Genomic DNA, 18,737 nt, shown 5'->3' with positions numbered 1-18,737 from the left:
TTTTCCAAAAGCGGGTGGACTCCTACATGAATATGGCCTTGAAAGTAACTTGGCTGAGCTGCAGTGTGTGGAAAAGTTTTATTTATCTAGAGAACACTGATTTTTCTGTTGCTCTCTGCGAAGGTAAAACTGAGTCTTATGTAAGTTTAAAAGAAAAAAGTCCATCTCTCATCTTTCTGAAGGAACCTGGTAGAGACCTCTGGGTAGGGCAGTCTACCAGGCCCAGAGAGCCAGCAGGTTGCCTGGGGAACAGTGACCAGCCCAGGTCCAAGGACAGATGACCGTGAAGCAAGAAAGCCATCTCTCCAGCCAGAGGAAACAGCTCTGCTAAAGGCCCAACAGATTTCTAGAACTGCCCATAGGATATGACTTCATAGTTTTAAAATGTTCTTAGCACAATTTGTTTATATGTACTGAAAAAGTAATACATGAGAACAGAGAAGAGCTCACACCAGACAAAAGGGCAGAGTACAGAAATCCAACCTGCCTTGAGGCAGCTAGGCAGCCACTATGTGTGGTCTATCTTTCTCAAATGTCTATGGATATCTCTGTATGTACATATACAAGCTGGGTTTAGAAAAGGCAGAGGAACTAGAGATCAAATTGCCAGCATTCATTGGATAATAGGGATTCCCAGGTGGTGCTAGTAATAAAGAATCTGCTTGCCAATGCAGGAGACATAAGAGACAAGGGTTTGATCCCTGTGTCGGGAAGAACCCCTGAGGGAGGGCATGGCAACCCACTCCAGTATTCTTGCCTGGAGAATCCCATGGACAGATGAACCTGAAGGGCTATAGTCCATAGGACTGCAAAGAGTTGGACATGAATGAGGCAGCTTAGCACTGGATCATAGAGAAAGCAAGGGAATTCCAAAAAACATCTACTTCTGCTTCATTGACTACATTGACTTCATTGACTACTTTTTCTATGTGGATCACAATAAACTGTGGAAAATTCTTCAAGAGATGGGAATACTAGACCACCTTACCTGCCTCCTGAGAAACCTGTATGCAGGTCAAGAAGCAACAGTTAGAAGTGTATATGAAACAATGGACTGGTTCAAAATTGGGAAAGGAGTACATCAAGGCTGTATACTGTTACCCTGCTTATTTAACTTTTAGGCAGAGTAATCCTGGGATGAATGAATCACAAGCTGGAATCAAGATTTCCAGGATAAATATCAACAACCTTAAATATGCAGATGATATCACTCTAATGGCAGAAAGCAAAGAGGAACTGAAGAGCCTCTTGATAAGGGTAATAGAGGAGAGTGAAAAAGCTGGCTTAAAACTCAACATACAAAAAACTAAGATCATGGCATCTGGTCCCATCATTTCATGGTGAGTAGAAGTGGAAAAAGTAGAAGCAGTGACAAATTTTATTTTCTTGGGCTCCAAAATCACTTCATATGTTGACTGCAGCCATGAAATTAAAAGATGCTTGCTCCTTGGATGAAAAGCTATGACAAACCTAGACAGCATATTAAAAAGTAGAGACATTACTTTGCTGACAAAGGTTCATATAGTCAAAGCTATGGTTTTTCCAGTAGTCAGGTATGGATGTGAGAGTTGGACCATAAAGAAGGTTGAACACCAAAAAACTGATGCTTTCAAATTGTGGTGCTGGAGAAGACTTTTGACCATCCCTTGGACTGCAAGGAGATCATTCCAGTCAATCCTAAAGGAAATCAACCTTGAATATTCATTGTAAGGACTGATGCTGAAGCTGAAGCCCCAGTACTTTGGCCACCTGATACAAAAAGCCAACTCATTGGAAAAGCCCCTGATGCTAAGAAAGATTGAAGACAAAAAGAGATGAGGGCAACAGTGGATGAGATGGTTAGATAGCATCACTGACTCAATGGTCATGAATTTGAGCAAAATCCAGGAGATAATGAAGGACAGGGAAGCCTGGTGTGCTGCAGTCCGTGGGGTCTCAAAGAGTTGGACATAACTTAGTGACTGAACAGCAACAAATGTATGTATTCCACCACCACCCCACTTTGACAAACGTGATGATTCTATTTTGTGCCTTACTTTCCCACCTGAGAATATTTGGCATCTTTCCCTATCAGCACAGATACAGCTCTGGAGACAAGCACCCACTATGCACAGGCACTGTTTTTTAATCATCTCCAAGGGATGGACATCAGCTATCTCTAGGCTTTTTAAAGCAGTCTGACTGAGAGCCCTAGGTGGGGAAAACAATGCTTTTACCTATGTTTGGGTATATATCTATAGGGTTTATTAGCATATATAGAATTACTGAGTCAAAGAATATGGCATTTTAATCTATAAAAGGATATTCATGCTTACTATCCACCTACAGTCTTAGACTCAAAGCTGGAATGGGCTTTATGGATTCCCCAGGGCAGTGTTTTAAATTCCCGGATTATCTTTAGAAACCTAGGTTTCCACAGTGGCTGCCTCAGCGAGGGGTGAATGGGGCAGTAGAGGACAGGACAGGGAGCGAGGGAGAACCCAGAGATGCAGGATCTCAAGATACCAGACTCTACTCCCATCAGGGTGGTGTTGCTTTCCTCTGCTTTCTAGGAGTAGGGCCTATGCTTTGTGAGGAGAAAGAGTTCTGCTACTTGATACTGACGATAAACAAGTACCACCCATCTTACAGCTGGGGCCCAGAGAGGACACCAAGTGGAACCAAGACCAGAGCCTGAGTCTTTGCACTATAGATCTATTCCTGACTCCATTTCATCGTGCTGTGGGGGGCATCCAGCCTCCCCTTGCATGCTTCCTGCTGCAGGGAGTTCCTACCTACCCTGGAGCAGCCATGGGTGCTCTGTAAGGGTTCAGTCACTGTAGCTACTTCAAATGCTGAGCATTGAGGGGCAGAGTGTCTCCTTCTCCCTCATGATCCTGCAGATCACAATTGCCTCTCAACTAGGCACCTTGACTAGATGAGGAATTTCTATTTGTGGAGGTTCTGGGTCAGGTGGCCTGGGTAGGCTCAGATATCTACACTTTAAACTCTAGGGCGATACTTCTCAAAATGCCTGTGTTAAGAAATAATTTTTAAAAATTTCCAATTCATTTTGGACTAATACTTTTCATGATATGATAAAAGTCTATATTTGAAAAAATTGTCTTCTAAACATTTTAGAAGACATACAAAATGTTAAGTCTTTTAAAAATTATTAATTTCAGCAGACATAATCTAACTCAGTCAAATTGCTATAAAAGTTTCTAAACACTGACTGCCAATTTCTGTTTTTATCTCATCATGGAATAGTAATAAATAGTGTACAGACTGGTACCAATCCAGGGACCACACTTTGAGTAACCATGTTCTAGGTGAGGGTGATACAGAGAGGAACACACTATTTAAGCCGATGAACCTTAAGTGACACAGCAGAAAGAGCTCTCAGCCTGGAGTCAAGGGCCTAGGTTCTGATCCTGGTTCACTGTCTTATAATAAATGCGTCCTTTCCCCTCTCTGGGTCTCAGTTTTTGAATTTGTAAAATGCTAACATGCCCACCACATGTAGGTGTTTAGACATTTTAATAAGGTAATGAATTTTTCCCCAATTACATTTTTCACGTAATTGAACAGATCTACTGTAAGAGAGATGGAGAAGGCAATGGCACCCCACTCCAGTACTCTTGCCTAGAAAATCCCATGGACGGAGGAGCCTGGAAGGCTGCAGTCCATGCGGTTGCTGAGGGTCGTACACGACTGAGCGACTTCACTTTCACGCATTGGAGAAGGAAATGGCAACCCACTCCAGTGTTCTTGCCTGGAGAATCCCAGGGACGGGGGAGCCTGGTGGGCTGCCGTCTATGGGGTCGCACAGAGTCGGACATGACTGAAGTGACTTAGTAGCAGCACTGTAAGAGAATGGGGGTTTTAATGGTGCAAGAAGGTAGGAAGGAGGGAGGAGGTGGAAAGTGAGTGGGACACATGGGGCATGATTGGGAAGGCAAGTCTGAAAGAGCTGACGAAACAGAGAGAGGAACTGAGTGAAGGAGGAAGGGGCTGTGATCATGAAGCTGACTCCGCATGGAGGATGGCTGGGTTAACGATGATGCTAATGGGACAGGAGGCCCCTTCCATCTTCCTCTCTCACTAGACTCCAGTAGTAATCTTTTCTCCTTGTACTGAACCCCAGGCCCCCTCGAACACTTCCTACTCCTTTTTAAAGCCCCAGATCCCAGCCCCTGCCTGGCCACTGTGAGCTGGCTCCAAGGAAGAGCAGGATGAATCTTGAGACTCAGCTGACAGTGAGCTCCAGGGGCCCTGGGACACGGCCTCAGCGGATCAGGCCAGTGCTTCTGGAAAACCACAGGGCACTGGGGAAAGAACAAAGCCTTCCTCAAGGACACACTCCTGCTGGAGTTCTGTCTCAGACTCTGAAAGTATATATTTCTCTCTCTTCTGCCTAGGAAATCAACTTTTACAAGGTCATCGACTACATCCTGCATGGCAAAGAAGACATCAAAGTCATCCCGTAAGTCTCTTCTCCAAACATGCAGAATTGCAGGCGCATTAGTGTCCATAACATACTCATTCAAAAATCAACACTAACCAAACCCAAGAAGGCCACACACTCAGGCAGAGCAACAAAGAGACAATGCGGAAGGGTGGGAAAGATCGTGCAGGCTGGAAAATGAGGCTGGATTCTTAGTCAGCTGCTGTGAGTTCAAGTCCCAAGTCTCATTCCATAGAGAGGCCACTATGGAATGAGACCATGGATCTGATCAGGGCTTTTCAATGGTTTTCTGTGGAGGCACATCTGGGGCCTAAGGCAGAGGGTGAGGGAAAGGCAGGAAGTTAGCAAAGGAAGCGATTCAGCCCCCAAGGAAAGCTTGCTCTCTAGTGTCTTTTTTTCTGGTTGCACCATGTGGGATCTTAGTTCCCCAGAAATTGAATCTGCGCCCTCATCAGGGACAGCTCAGAGTCCTAACCACTAGACCACCAGGGAATTCCCCTCTAATGTCTTACGTGATCAAGGAGGATAATGCTGCTGCTGCTGCTGCTGCTAAGTCGCTTCAGTCGTGTCCGACTCTGTGCAACCCCATAGACGGCAGCCCACCAGGCTCCCCCGTCCCTGGGATTCTCCAGGCAAGAACACTGGAGTGGGTTGCCATTTCCTTCTCCAATGCATGAAAGTGAAAAGTGAAAGTGAAGTTGCTCAGTCGTGTCCGACTCTTAACTACCCCATGGACTGCAGCCTACCAGGCTCCTTCATCCATGGGATTTTACTGGAGTGGGGTGCCATCGCCTTCTCCAAGGAGGATAATGAAAAGGCTGAAATCCCAGAGGGTGAGGCCTCCCTGCAGGTGGTGGGGCCTCAAAGGACATTTTAAGACTCCAACAGTCAAGAATGTTTTGCATATAAGCTTGAACTTTTTGGCCAGGAGAGCATGCCCCAAAACTCAGTTGGCTTTTCACCTACTCGAATTCTCTGAGAGTGCCAGGAGCCATGCCCACAGTTATATCTGAGACTTGGCTCTTTCCCAAGTGAACTTCAGACGCCTTGAGGCTAGAATCAGCCTCTGTGGAGAGCCTCACCTCTCCTCCCATTTCTGGTTCAAATGAAGAGATTTATTGCAAGTCACCTCAATCCTTAAACAGTGGGTGTGAGAGGCCTCAACTGTTGCCAAAGAATGTTGATAATGCTGTCACTCAGATAACCCAGTTCTCTGGTTTATCTTTTCCTAATGAGGGATGAGAGATTGCTTTAAGTTTCTAGGTTTTCTCTGTTCAGTCCTGTTTACACAACAACTAAGTCCTTTCTAAATTCATTTCTTTTTCTTTTTTTCCTGTCAACGGCATACTTTGCCTCCATCCTGTCTTCTGACCCCTTCTCTAGAGGTGCCGGTTTATCAGACTCATTGTCTGTGTTCGGAGTTATCACAGGCCACAGCATTCCCCCTCTCACCACTTCTCACCAAGCATCACATCCTCTAGTCTCTGATAATATCCGCCTCGCAGCCTTCTACAATGGGGCTGTATCCACACTGAATTTAATATAAATTCCCAGAAGTAACTTCAAGAGATTACACTATGATGCAACACCAAAACAAAAAGCAGCTTTGAATGGCACAGAGACAGGAGAAAGATGCGAGATGTGATAAAAACCTAAATCTAAATGCTAAGAGAGCTCTGTCGGTATTCATAAATAATTTTAAGTTCAAAAAGCTTTGTATTACAGATTAACTGGCAGAATATTATCTCTCTCAGGTGTGTATAAGAAACGGTTCTTGGGAATTTCCTGGAAGTCCAGTGGTTAGGACTCTGCACTTGCACTACAGAGCTCAGGCAGTTAAGACCCCATAGGCTGGGTTCTTCTAAGAACTGATGAGCTCCACTGATACATGAAGAAATACCATGTATCCTCTTTACAAGAGGCCTAGCTATAAGATCATACAGAGAAAATGAAAGAATGAATAAAAGATATGCCTCACAAATGATAATCAAAAGAAAACTGATGTAACTATGTTACTATCAGATAAAAATAGGTGTCAAGGTACACATTAGTAAAGATAGTCACTTCTTAATGATAAAGGGGCCAATTCAACTTGACTTTCTGGGAAGAATTTACAAATGTGTATATGCTTAATAATGCGGCCTCAAAGAGAAAGCAAAAACTGACAGAAACTTAAAAATGTATAGACAAATTCATGTTTGCTAATTGATACAGCAGACTAAAATAAACAGAATAGAGAATATTTAAATAAGATAATTACCAAACAATCTAATGGATATATACATTAATAGATCATGACATCTCACACCCAAACTACAGAACACTCAGTCTTTTCAAGAATACTTGTGCATTTATGATAACTGGTGATATAACAGGCCATAAAACAAACCTCAAATGATTGAAATCATACAGAGATGTCCTCTAGTCACAATGAAAATATGCTAGAAACTAATAACAAAGAGCTAATTAGCAAAAAAATCTTCATATGCTTGGAAACTAGAAACTACTTTTATAAAAAAAAAAAAAGGAATATATTTCCATATGATCCATGGGCAAAGAAGAACTCAATGGAAATTATTAAATTTTCTGAACTAAAAGAATGACAATATCACATGATATGTGATAAAACCAATGTGATGCAGTGAAATCATACCTAAGGTGAAATTTACAGTATTACACTTTCATACTAGAAAATAATAAAAAAATAAAGTAATAAACTGTGTACCAAAATTATATCAGCCAGGGTCCCAGCAGATACTAGGTGTCACATTTAAATTAGGGTATTTCGGGACTTCCCTTGTGGTTCAGTGGCTCAGACTCTACGCCCCCAATGCAGGGGGGCCTGGGTTTGGTCCTGGTCAGGGGACTAGATCCCACATGCCGCAACTAAGAGTTTGAATCTGCAACTAAAGATTCTGTGTGCCACCACTAAGACTGAGCATAGTCAAAAAATTTTTAATCAGGGTAAATCAAGGAGGGTTTATTTACAAAGGGATGAATTACAGAGGTGTGTGTGTGTGTGGAATGAAGGAAACCAACCTCAAGAGAATATTTTAGTAGTAAAGTTGTAAGCACTTCTGAGCCCCAAGGAAATTTCTAGAATGTGGTGAGGAAAAATACTCATATAGAGCAGACCATCATTAGAGCAGTGCAGACAAACTCAGAACAATGCTGCCAGGGGAACCCAAGGAAATAAATAGCCTGATCTTCCTGTTCTGCTGCCCTGTAGTTTTGGCCAAGTCTCCCCTTCACCCTAAACAAAGTCAGAAGCTAGAAGGCCAGACACCCCGTTGATGAAATCCACATGGACTGGCCTCCCGTGACAGGGAGGAGCAGGTTGGAAGTGGCTCTGGAGGGGCAGACAGGAGCTATCCATCACATGATCTCAAGAAACTAACAACAAGCAAGCATACCCTTCCAAAATAATAAAGATAAGCCCAGAAATTAATTAAATATTAACAAAATATTGAACAAATGCCAAAAGTTGGTTTCTTGGACAGATTAATAAAATTGACGAATTTCTGGCAAGACTGACCAAGAAATATAGGAACTCGAATGAACTGTATTAGAAAGGAAAAGGGTAATAACCACAATCATACAGACACTAACAGGATCAATAAAAGGATATTATGCCCAGAATATTTTAAATCTAGATGAAAGAGGCAAATTCCTATAAAAATAAAACCTACTAAATATAAATTACAGAGAAATAGAAAATCAGAATAGTCTTATAACAGTAAAATACATTAAAACCCTTCCACAAAGACATTTCAGGCTCAGATGCCTTCAGAGATGAGTTTTACTAAATATTTAAGGAAGAAATAACACAATTCTCATACAAATTATCCAAGAGAATAGAGGGAAAAAAGTGACTAGTATAAACTTGACACCAAAACTCAACAAAGTCTGTATGAAAGAGGAAAATTCATACCAAGCTTACTTGTGAACCTAGATGCAAAGATCCTAAAAAAATTTTAGCAGATAATAACTAAAAAGGGTTATACATCATGACCCAATTGAGTTTATTCCAGGAATGCAAAGCCAACATTAGAACAATCTATAAAATCTGTCACATTAACAGAAACATGTTATAATTATTTCCATAGAGAACTTTATTAATCTAAAAATATATATTTTTTTAGTGTCTGAAAATACTAAAGCATTGACAGAGACATGGAGCAAAGGCAACTCTAATATACCACCAATGGTAGTGCAAATTGGATTTTAGAAAACAGTTTGGCTTTCTAAAGTAAAGTTGAAGATATGCACATCAGGGAGCCTGGTGGGCTGCTGTCTATGGGGTCGCACAGAGTCGGACACGACTGAAGTGACTTAGCAGCAGCAGCAGCAGCAGCATTTCTACCCCAGAAATACCACATGGAACTGAGAGCATGCACACACCGGAGTGTTGGAAGCAGCAATATTCATATTAGACTCACACTAAGGGGAATGTCCATCAACAGTTGAATGCATAAATTATATACAATCTTACAAGGAAAAATGGTTTAAGTCTATCAAACAAATGAATTACAGCAACATGAAAAAGAAGTCCAACAAAATAATGCATGTACATTGAATGATTCTACCTGAATGAAGTTGAAAAATATGTGAAACAGGGTACAGGAAACCGGGTGGTAAAACTCCACAGAAAAGCAAGAATCCTAAAGTTGGGACAACCGTTCCCTTTGGGGTTCAGGAGAAGGTTGTGAGTGGGGGGGGAAGGTTAGGGATTTCCAAGATGCCGACAGGTTGTTCGAGTTTCATAGATGTAGTTCCATAGGTGTTCACTTCCAAACAACTGAAGTTCTTAATACATTTTTCTGTGTATTTTTAGCAATAAACAAGTAAAAATATACCATATAAAATAAATATATAAATCTAAATTGCGATATTGCTGTGTATGTTAGTCACTCAGTCGTGTCTGACTCTTTGCAATCCCATGGACTGTAGCCTGCCAGGTTCCTCTGTCCATGGAATATTCCAGGCAAGAATACTGGAATGGGTTGCCATTCCCTTCTCCATGGGATCTTTCTGATCCAGGAATCAAAACCGGGTCTCCTGCAATGCAGGCAGATGCTTTACCATCTGAATCACTTGGGAATGAGGGATAAATAAGTATGTAAAGCGCCTAGCTTAGTGCTTGGCATGTGGTAGGAGCTCATCCTAAGTGGGTTTCCCTCACTCTACACAGTAGTGAGCAACTCACTTTGCATAAGGACTGGTGGAGGGAAATGATGGCATCTGGTTTTGCTCAGCAGCCAATAACCATCTGTTGGATCAATTTTGTCTCTTAGAGAGCATGAAATCTGTAAAACTGATTTATGACTTTTTCTCAATGTCTACATTTGGACATTAAGATGCTTAGCCAAGATTTGGGGCTTGATCTTGGTGGAGGCCATACTTGGAGCCACCAGAGGGAAGAGGGAGGGTAAGATTCAGTTTCAAGTTTTTAGTCCATCTGTCCCCACATCAAAAGTCACCACTGTCTTTGGTCTTGACAGGAATCCACCTCCAGACCACTGGGCTTTAGTGAGCGGTCTCCCCACTTATGTTGCCCAAAATGGCCTGGTAAGTAATATAATGTTGAAGGGGGAGAGTTTTGAATCAGTTTTTGAATCATTCTTCTTAATGTTGAGAGTGAAAGGATTTCAGATCAAGAGAGTAGGAAAAACTATGGGAAGTATGGATCTCTCAAAGCCTGATTGTCTCGTTTCTCAACTCACCTGATGGCTGGCCCAAGGGGATGGGCAGAGAATTGACATTTGAAGAAACTTGAGACAGAGAAGTGTAAGTCTCCCTGACAACCAAAGATACTTATGCAAATATCAGGGATAATGTCATGACTGGCTGGTCCACAAGGGTCGCCACAGAGCAAGACCCAGCCTCTTATCCCAGAGACCTGGTTGCCCCTCCCAAGCCCCCATGCCTGCCACATTTCTAACCACACAGTGGAGCTCAAATGCTCTGTCTCCCACATGCCCTACCCACAGGGTCCAGGGTAGAGTGACAGCATCCCCTGCCCTTGAGAGAAGGGCCATGGGTATTAGCAGCACATCAGCCCCAAATTTGAGGCTGCTCATCTCTGTATCTTTTCCCAGGCACACACTACACAGTGCTGTTCATGTATCAGGGTGTTTATTTATTGGGCATTCTCTATGTGCCAGGTGCTGTAGTTGGCTGTGGGGATACAAAGATAGATGAATCAAATAATTTCTGTCCTGAAGCTTGTCATCAAATGGGAGATATCTTTATGAACAGATATTTATATTATAATGCAATAGGGTCACAATAGAGATGTACATGGTATATTCTAGGAACACAAAGTAGGGTGGGGGGGGGTGCATCTAAACCAGCCTTTACTTTTCCAGGGTGTTTTGGTATGAGTTGAGTTTTAAAATAAATAGGGGTAAGGCAGGTAGGGACCAGGAGGAAGCAACATGGTGGAGAAAACAACACGGGCCAACAACTTGAGCTTGGAGGTTGGGAGCAACATGGTGTGTGCAGTTTGGAGTAGCTGGAGTGTTAGGTTTGAGACAGGAAGATGGCAAGAGATGAGGCTTGAGAGGGAAAAAGGGAGGGGCCAGACCACAGCAGCTTGAATGCTAGATCAAGAGGGTGGAACTTTAATCCACAGGTGACAGGTTTTTAAGTAAGAGGTTGACACAATAAATTTCATTTTAGAAAGAAAATTCTGAAAGCTCCCTGGAAAAAAGGTCTGAAGAGACTTAAGATTGGAAGCAGAGAGAAAAGTGTGTCATCACAAACAAGAGATGATGAACATCTCAACAAAGGCAGAGGCAGTAAAGAATGCTAAACAGCCACAGAGTGCTGATGATAAGCCAGGCAGTAAATACATTTGGTCATTTAATACTCACAACTCAAACAAAGACGAGGTGGAGAGAGGAAGATCAGAACTCAATCTAACAGTGAGAGGGCTTTGTGACTGACTGTGAGCAGAGAGACAGGGAGAGAAGAGTCAAAGCCAACTTCAGATTTCTAGACTGGATGGATAATGCTGCCTCCAGGTTTGGATGTTACCTGCTGAAATCAGTTTCAGGTAAGGTGTGACAGAGATTTTTTTCAAGAGTAGGTGTCCAGCAAGTAGCTAAACAGATGACGCTGCCGATGTGGAGCTAGATAAGGGATGAAGATGGAGATTTGTGTCCACAAAAGGTAGAGATTCATACTGACTACAATGCAGAAGATATTATAGTATAGAAAATATTGTAATCCTTGACCATTTTGCTCCTAGTAGCAGATGGTACTTGAAACCATGACTGTGGATATACTTACCAGGGAAAGGAACTCAATTGGGATATTGGAGGATGCCAACATTTAAAGATTGGGTGGCGGAAGAAGAGTGTGTGAAGGAAAATTGGTAGAAGGGTTCAGAAGTGTCTGGAGACCCAGGAGTGGGTAGTGTAATGGAAACCAAGGGAGTGGAAAATTTCAATAAATAGAATACCAAATGCAACAAAAGTGATCCAGTGAGATAAGAACTGAAAATCCCCATTGGGTTTGGCAATTAGGTGGTCACTGATGTCCCTAATGAGAACAGGCTTGGTGGTAAGGTGGCGGGATAGGGGGTGGGGACAGAAACCAGCAGGCAGTCTTCTGAGGTGTGGGTGGGTAATGAGAAGGTAGAGAATGCAAGAGAAGAAAGAGAAAACCTGGATGGTTACTACTGGGTAGGCCAAAAAGTTCATTTGGGTTTTCTGCAACATCTTATGGAAAAATCTGAACAGTAGCCCCATGGGCAGGGCTCTGGAGGGATCAGATAAGTATCACTGGTGCAGTAGAGTAAACTGGCCTAGTTGTCAGGACAGAAATTTTGCAACATGCAACCAGAGCTACAGCACTTTTTATTTCTTCATCTGCTGTGACATTTATACCACAAGGAAAAACTCTTGCCTGGCAAAACAAATATAATCGTTTCAAAGATGTTTATTTATAGCATTATTTATATTAATTTTAAAAAATACATATTTTTGTTCAGGACATAATCCAATCCTGAACAAAAAGGGGAAAGAAAATGGGACACCTTACTATGAAACTACAGTAACCAAAACAGTATGGTGTCAGTACAAAGACAGACTTATAGATCAATGGAACAGGATAAAAAATGCAGAAATACACCCACAAGCTATGGCCAATTAATCTACGACAAAGAAGGCAAACATATACAATGGAGAAAAGACAGTCTCTTCAATAAGTGGTGCTGGGAAACTGGACAGCTATGTGTAAAAGAGTGATATTAGAACATTCTCTGACACCATGTGCAAAAATAAACTCAAAGTGAATTAAAGACCTAAATGTAGGACCAAACTCTATAAAACTCCTAGAGGAAAACAGAGGCAGAACACTCTCTGACATAAATCACACCAATATCTTTTTAGATCCACCTCCTAGAGAAATGCAAATAAAAGCAAAAATAAATAAATGAGACCTCCTTAAACTTAAAAGCTTTTGTGTAGCTATCAGATCAGATCAGTCGCTCAGTCGTGTCCGACTCTTTGCGACCCCATGAATCGCAGCACGCCAGGCCTCCCTGTCCATCACCAACTCCTGGAGTTCACTCAGACTCACGTCCACCGAGTCAGTGATGCCATCCAGCCATCTCATCCTCTGTCGTCCCCTTCTCCTCTTGCCCCCAATCCCTCCCAGCATCAGAGTCTTTTCCAGTGAGTCAACTCTTTGCATGAGGTGGCCAAAGTACTGGAGTTTCAGCTTTAGCATCATTCCTTCCAAAGAAATTCCAGGGCTGATCTCCTTCAGAATGGACTGGTTGGATCTCCTTGCAGTCCAAGGGACTCTCAAGAGTCTTCTCCATCACCACAGTTCCAAAGCATCAATTCTTCGGCGCTCAGCCTTCTTCACAGTCCAACTCTCATATCCAAACATGACCACTGGAAAAACCATAGACTTGACTAGACGAACCTTTGTTGGCAAAGTAATGTCTCTGCTTTTGAATATGCTATCTAGGTTGGTCATAACTTTCCTTCCCAGGAGTAAGCATCTTTTAATTTCATGGCTGCAGTCACCCCACTCCAGTACTCTTCCCTGGAAAATCCCATGGACGGAGGAGCCTGGTAGACTGCAGTCCATGGGGTTGCTAGGAGTCGGACACGACTGAGCGACTTCACTTTCACTTTTCACTTTCATGCATTGGAGAAGGAAATGGCAAGCCACTCCAGTGTTCTTGCCTGGAGAATCCCAGGGACAGGGGAGCCTGGCGGGCTGCCATCTCTGGGGTCGCACAGAGTCGGACACGACTGAGCGACTTCACTTTCACTTTTCACTTTCATGCATTGGAGAAGGAAATGGCAAGCCACTCCAGTGTTCTTGCCTGGAGAATCCCAGGGACAGGGGAGCCTGGTGGGCTGCCATCTCGGGTCGCACAGAGTCGGACACGACTGAAGTGACTTAGCAGCAGCAGCAGCAGCAGTCACCATCTGTAGTGATTTTGGAGCCCAGAAAAATAAAATCTGACACTGTTTCCACTCTTTCCCCATCTATTTCCCATGAAGTGATGGGACCGGATGCCATGATCTTCGTTTTCTGAATGTTGAGCTTTAAGCCAACTTTTTCACTCTCCACTTTGACTTTCATCAAGAGGCTTTTGAGTTCCTCTTCACTTTCTGCCATAAGGGTGGTGTCATCTGCATATCTGAGGTTATGGATATTTCTCCCAGCAATCTTGATTCCAGCTTGTGTTTCTTCTAGTCCAGCGTTTCTCATGATGTACTCTGCATAGAAGTTAAATAAACAGGGTGACAATATACAGCCTTGACGAACTCCTTTTCCTATTTGGAACCAGTCTGTTGTTCCATGTCCAGTTCTAACTGGTGCTTCCTGACCTGCATACAAATTTCTCAAGAGGCAGATCAGGTGGTCTGGTATTCCCATCTCTTTCAGAATTTCCCACAGTTTATTGTGATCCACACAGTCAAAGGCTTTGGCATAGTCAATAAAGCAGAAATAGATGCTTTTCTGGAAAGGTAACCACAAACAGAACAAAAAGACAACTCACAGAATGGAGAAAATATTTGCAAAGTAACCAACAAAGGATTAATCTCCAAAATTTACAGAAAGTTCATACAGATCTATATCCAAAAAAAAAGGAAAACACAATCAAAAACTCGGCATAAGATTCTAAATAGGTATTTCTCCAAACAAAGTATACAGATGGCCAAAAACATATGCTCAACATGACTAATTATTGGATAAATGCAAATCAAAACTACAATGAGGTTATCACCTCACACTGATCAGTACGGCCATCATCAAAAAGTCTACAAACAATAAATTAGATTCCACATATAAGTGATTGTATGTGATATCTACAAAGCTCATGCTATCAGGTATGTATGGAGTCTAAAGAAAGAGACACAAATGAACTTATACACAAAACAGAAACAGACTCATACGCTTGGAAAACAAACTTACTGTTACCTAAAGGGGAAAGGTAGTGGGGGGAGGGATAAATTCGGAGGTTCAGATTAATATATATACTCTACTATATGTAAAATAGATAATCAACAATGATCTACTGTATAGCACAGGGAACTCTACACATACTCCGTAAAAACCTATACGGGAAAAGCATCTGAAAAAGAATAGGTCTATGGATATATATAACTAAAAAAATGAAATGTGAAAGAAAAAAGTTAATGTAAAAAAAGAAAATGGGACACTATACAGCTTTTAAAAATGACAAATTTTAGCCTTAACTTTTTCAAAGCTTAGAAATGACTCAGAAGTAAGGCAAATGGTAAGAAGTCATGCTTTATAAGGCAGTTTTCCTGTTCAGTAACCTCAGTTAATAATTCAAAACCATCATGAGCATGTCTACCTAACGAAAAGAATGTGAGTGCCGTGGGGCAAGGATGTGGTATTTTTTTTTGAAAATAGCATGCCCAGTGCCCTTGATGTGTACTCTATCAAGGCTAATTAAAATTCCATTATTCCTCTCCATGGCTTTCAGATTTGCAACATCATGAACGCGCCTTCAGAGGACTTTTTTGCATTCCAGGTAAGTCATTTTTCATTTGCTATCTTAGTTACTTGGTATTTTTCCCCGCAAGGAGGATTAGAATACATTAAAATCTATCTACGTTATTGGGAAGCAATCTCAATAAAGTGAAAATGTGAGTGCAAAAAAGTCATGTGCCAATGGAAGTGGGGAGAGAATTAATTTGGTGAATGCCAAGGTTCCATTTGGTTTTAAGGTTTATAGCCTTTGCTTTCTGGCCTCAGGACCTTTGCTTATGCAATTCTCTCTCTCACATTGCTTATGCAATGCTCTCTCCCCTTCAATGACAGACTCAATGCTATGAAACTTTTATGAAGTTTTATTCTACTTCCCCTGGCTGAGTATCATTTCTGTCTCCTTAAGATGATCACAGAATCTTGTTTAGTATTCCATTTGATGTTGTCTGTGTGTCTTTTTAAAAAAATGTTTGTGGAGGGCACGGTCTGGGCCAGCCATTGGCACAATGCTATGCTGGCTACAGAGGTGGACCAGACAGGCATGGTCTACGTTTGCCAGGAGGAGCTCATGATCTCATGGGGAGAGAGACATGTGGAGTGCTGGCCAGGAGAAGGGTAGAGGAGGGAATCTCAGGGGGGGCCTGAGTTCATCCAGAAGGAATCAAGGAATGTGTCCTTGAGAAATTACATTTGAGCAGTAAAAAATGGAGAGAGGATTGCAGGAAAGAGAAAGAAGGAAGGAAGAAGAGTAGATCAATGAGCCTGAGGGGAGAGTGGCAGGAGGAAGTTCTAGAGAGGGAGACAGAGGCCAGATCACACAGGGCCTGGAAGTCCATGCCAAGGAGTTTGTCTTTGTCACTCCATTTCCCTTACCTCGTATTTTATGCTCCTTCCTTGCCTTTTAGACTAATTCTTCTTGGCAAAATATTGGTTTCCTTAGGTCAAAGGTTGTGGCTTATCTTTCTTAACTTCTTCAGTTGCAGGTGCCCTGTCAATATTTTGAGTTTAGCATTTTAGATATACAGAAAACAAATCATGAGTGGTCAGAAAATAATTAAGAAGGAAATAAAAATGACTCATTTAAATATTAGTGGCTTATGTGTTTACTCCTTGAAGAACATTATGAAAGACCTTAGGGAGAATATCCTTCCAAGGTTAAAACTGTATGTCTTGTGTTGTGATGTTGATCATATCAGTATGACAAGGCAGATTGTTGCTGAGAGTTGCTACCATGATTATAACCAAAACAGAGCTTGGTCTTTACCCAAGTCATCTGATTAAAGTTTACTCATATTCATAAGTCAAATCTGGTCTTGTTTTTAGATCATAGTCTTCTATCTCCACAAAGTAGCCCAAGTGATGTTTTTAAAAAAACTTCTCTACCCTTCTCCTGGCCAGCACTCCACATGTCTCTCTCCTCATGAGATCATGAGCTCCTGGCAAACATAGACCATGCCTGTCCAAATAACTTCTCTCCTTAAAAATCTTTAATGCTTTTTAAACTCAAAACTTCCAGGCCCTGTGTGACCTGGCCTCTGTCTCCCTCTCTAGAATTTCCTCCTGCCACTCTCCCCTCAGGCTCATTGGTCTACTCTTCCTTCCGCAAGTCTTCTCTTTCCTGCAATCCTCTCTCCATTTTTTACTGCTCAAATGTAATTTCTCAAGGACACATTCCTTGATTCCTTCTGGATGAACTCAGGCCCCCCTGAGATTCCCTCCTCTACCCTTCTCCTGGCCAGCACTCCACATGTCTCTCTCCCCATGAGATCATGAGCTCCTGGCAAACATAGACCATGCCTGTCCAAATAACTTCTCTCCTTAAAAATCTTTAATGCTTTCCCATTTCACTCTTGATAAAATCTGCCTCCTTATCAGGGCCTTCTGAGGGAAGGGACTCCCCCAAGGTGAGGAAGAGAGTGGGGAGGAAGGCAGGCCTTAAACTCAAGTTTCCTGACTGACAGCCCTACGCCCTTTGGACTATGTTCTTCATCCCTATGGGGTCACTCTCCTACCAGGTGATACCAGTGTTACAGAAATAATAATAACCATCATATTGCCACCTTCAAAACCTTGGAACCTCTGAGCTGGAAGATTCTCCGACTCCAGGAAAGCTTTCTTGACTTCCTTCCCTTCCCCGGCTCCCACAGACCCTGAGAGAACTTCCTGCATGCCATCTGATGGCCTCCTTACCTTCCAGATGATGGGCAACTTGAGAACAACACCTGTGCCTTACTTGCCTTGGTTTCCTCAGATTCTAGCTCTTGCACGTTGTAAAACACTTGATAAATCTGTAATGAATCAGTGGGAAAAGAGCCTAGAAAGTATCTAGTCTAGTTATTCCCATTTTTATAGATGATGGAAGTGAAGATCAAATAGGAAATGACTCACAAAGAGCACCTTCTAATTGACCAAGAAATCTCACCTCTATTTTCTCATTTGTCCCATGAGGCACAGACTCTCACGACCATCCCCACGTATAGATGAGAAAATTGAGGCCCACAGAGATAAAATGAAATGCCAAAAGGAACACAGACGGGCAGATTGGCAGTCAAAAGGTGCAGGTTATATCTACTTGATGAGTTCAAAGTTACAAGTATCACCAGGGCCCCTGCCAAGCCAGTCCTCCACAGTCAGCTCCTGCATCTGAAAGGGAAACACTGCCTCCCTGGACTGTCTGTGGGCATCCTTAGAGCCAGCAACACACAACTCACTGCCTGGCACGTAACGGCCCTGATATCTGAGGAATGAAAATGGTATTGCTCTTTGGCTTATGGAGCTCCCACCAGATGGGCAAAACTGCTCATGGCGTTTGGTGACTAAAACCAGGCGTAACCCAGCAAGGTCTAACCTGCCAACCCCTCAGCCAAGCAGAGTCACAACACAGCATGAAATCCATCATGGATGTCTCTGTAGCCTGGTACCCGGGCAACTTATTCTGGCTCTTCTCTTGCAGAAAGAGCCTCTGGATGAGTCTGGATGGATGATTAAAAATGTCCTTTCTATGCCAATTGTGAACAAGAAGGAGGAAATTGTTGGAGTGGCCACATTTTACAATCGCAAAGATGGGAAACCCTTTGATGAAATGGATGAGACCCTCATGGAGGTATGGTTTTTAAGCAGGCTTCTGGACATGGGACTTCCAGAGCCACATAGCGGGGACCTAGCATGCTGCTGTCCCAGCCCAGGACGGATGGGGGCTCACCTCATAGATACTTTCCTGATCCGATGTTTTTGTTTGGCTGCCCTCCTGCACTGCCTCTGTTGTCAAAGAAATCTATATTCCCTTCTTTAAAAATTAACA

At 42.5% G+C, this 18,737-nt stretch overlaps 1 protein-coding gene across 2 annotated transcripts in view; it reads left to right on the top strand.

Annotated features, from left to right (window-relative positions):
- PDE6A (phosphodiesterase 6A) overlaps nucleotides 1-18,737 on the top strand; it is a 77,446-nt gene that overhangs the window by 27,233 nt on the left and 31,476 nt on the right. For both annotated transcript variants that reach the window (XM_055558302.1, XM_055558297.1), the window contains 4 exons: nucleotides 4,401-4,465; nucleotides 9,949-10,015; nucleotides 15,432-15,479; nucleotides 18,390-18,539. In XM_055558302.1, the coding sequence (XP_055414277.1) occupies nucleotides 4,401-4,465; nucleotides 9,949-10,015; nucleotides 15,432-15,479; nucleotides 18,390-18,539 (330 nt within the window). The remainder of the gene's footprint in view (nucleotides 1-4,400; nucleotides 4,466-9,948; nucleotides 10,016-15,431; nucleotides 15,480-18,389; nucleotides 18,540-18,737) is intronic.

This window comes from Bubalus kerabau, chromosome 1 (assembly GCF_029407905.1).
Source record: "Bubalus kerabau isolate K-KA32 ecotype Philippines breed swamp buffalo chromosome 1, PCC_UOA_SB_1v2, whole genome shotgun sequence".
NCBI classification, from domain to species: domain Eukaryota; kingdom Metazoa; phylum Chordata; class Mammalia; order Artiodactyla; family Bovidae; genus Bubalus; species Bubalus kerabau.
The sequence above is the reverse complement of the archived record's forward strand: the minus strand, read 5'-3'. Positions and strand labels throughout refer to the sequence as shown.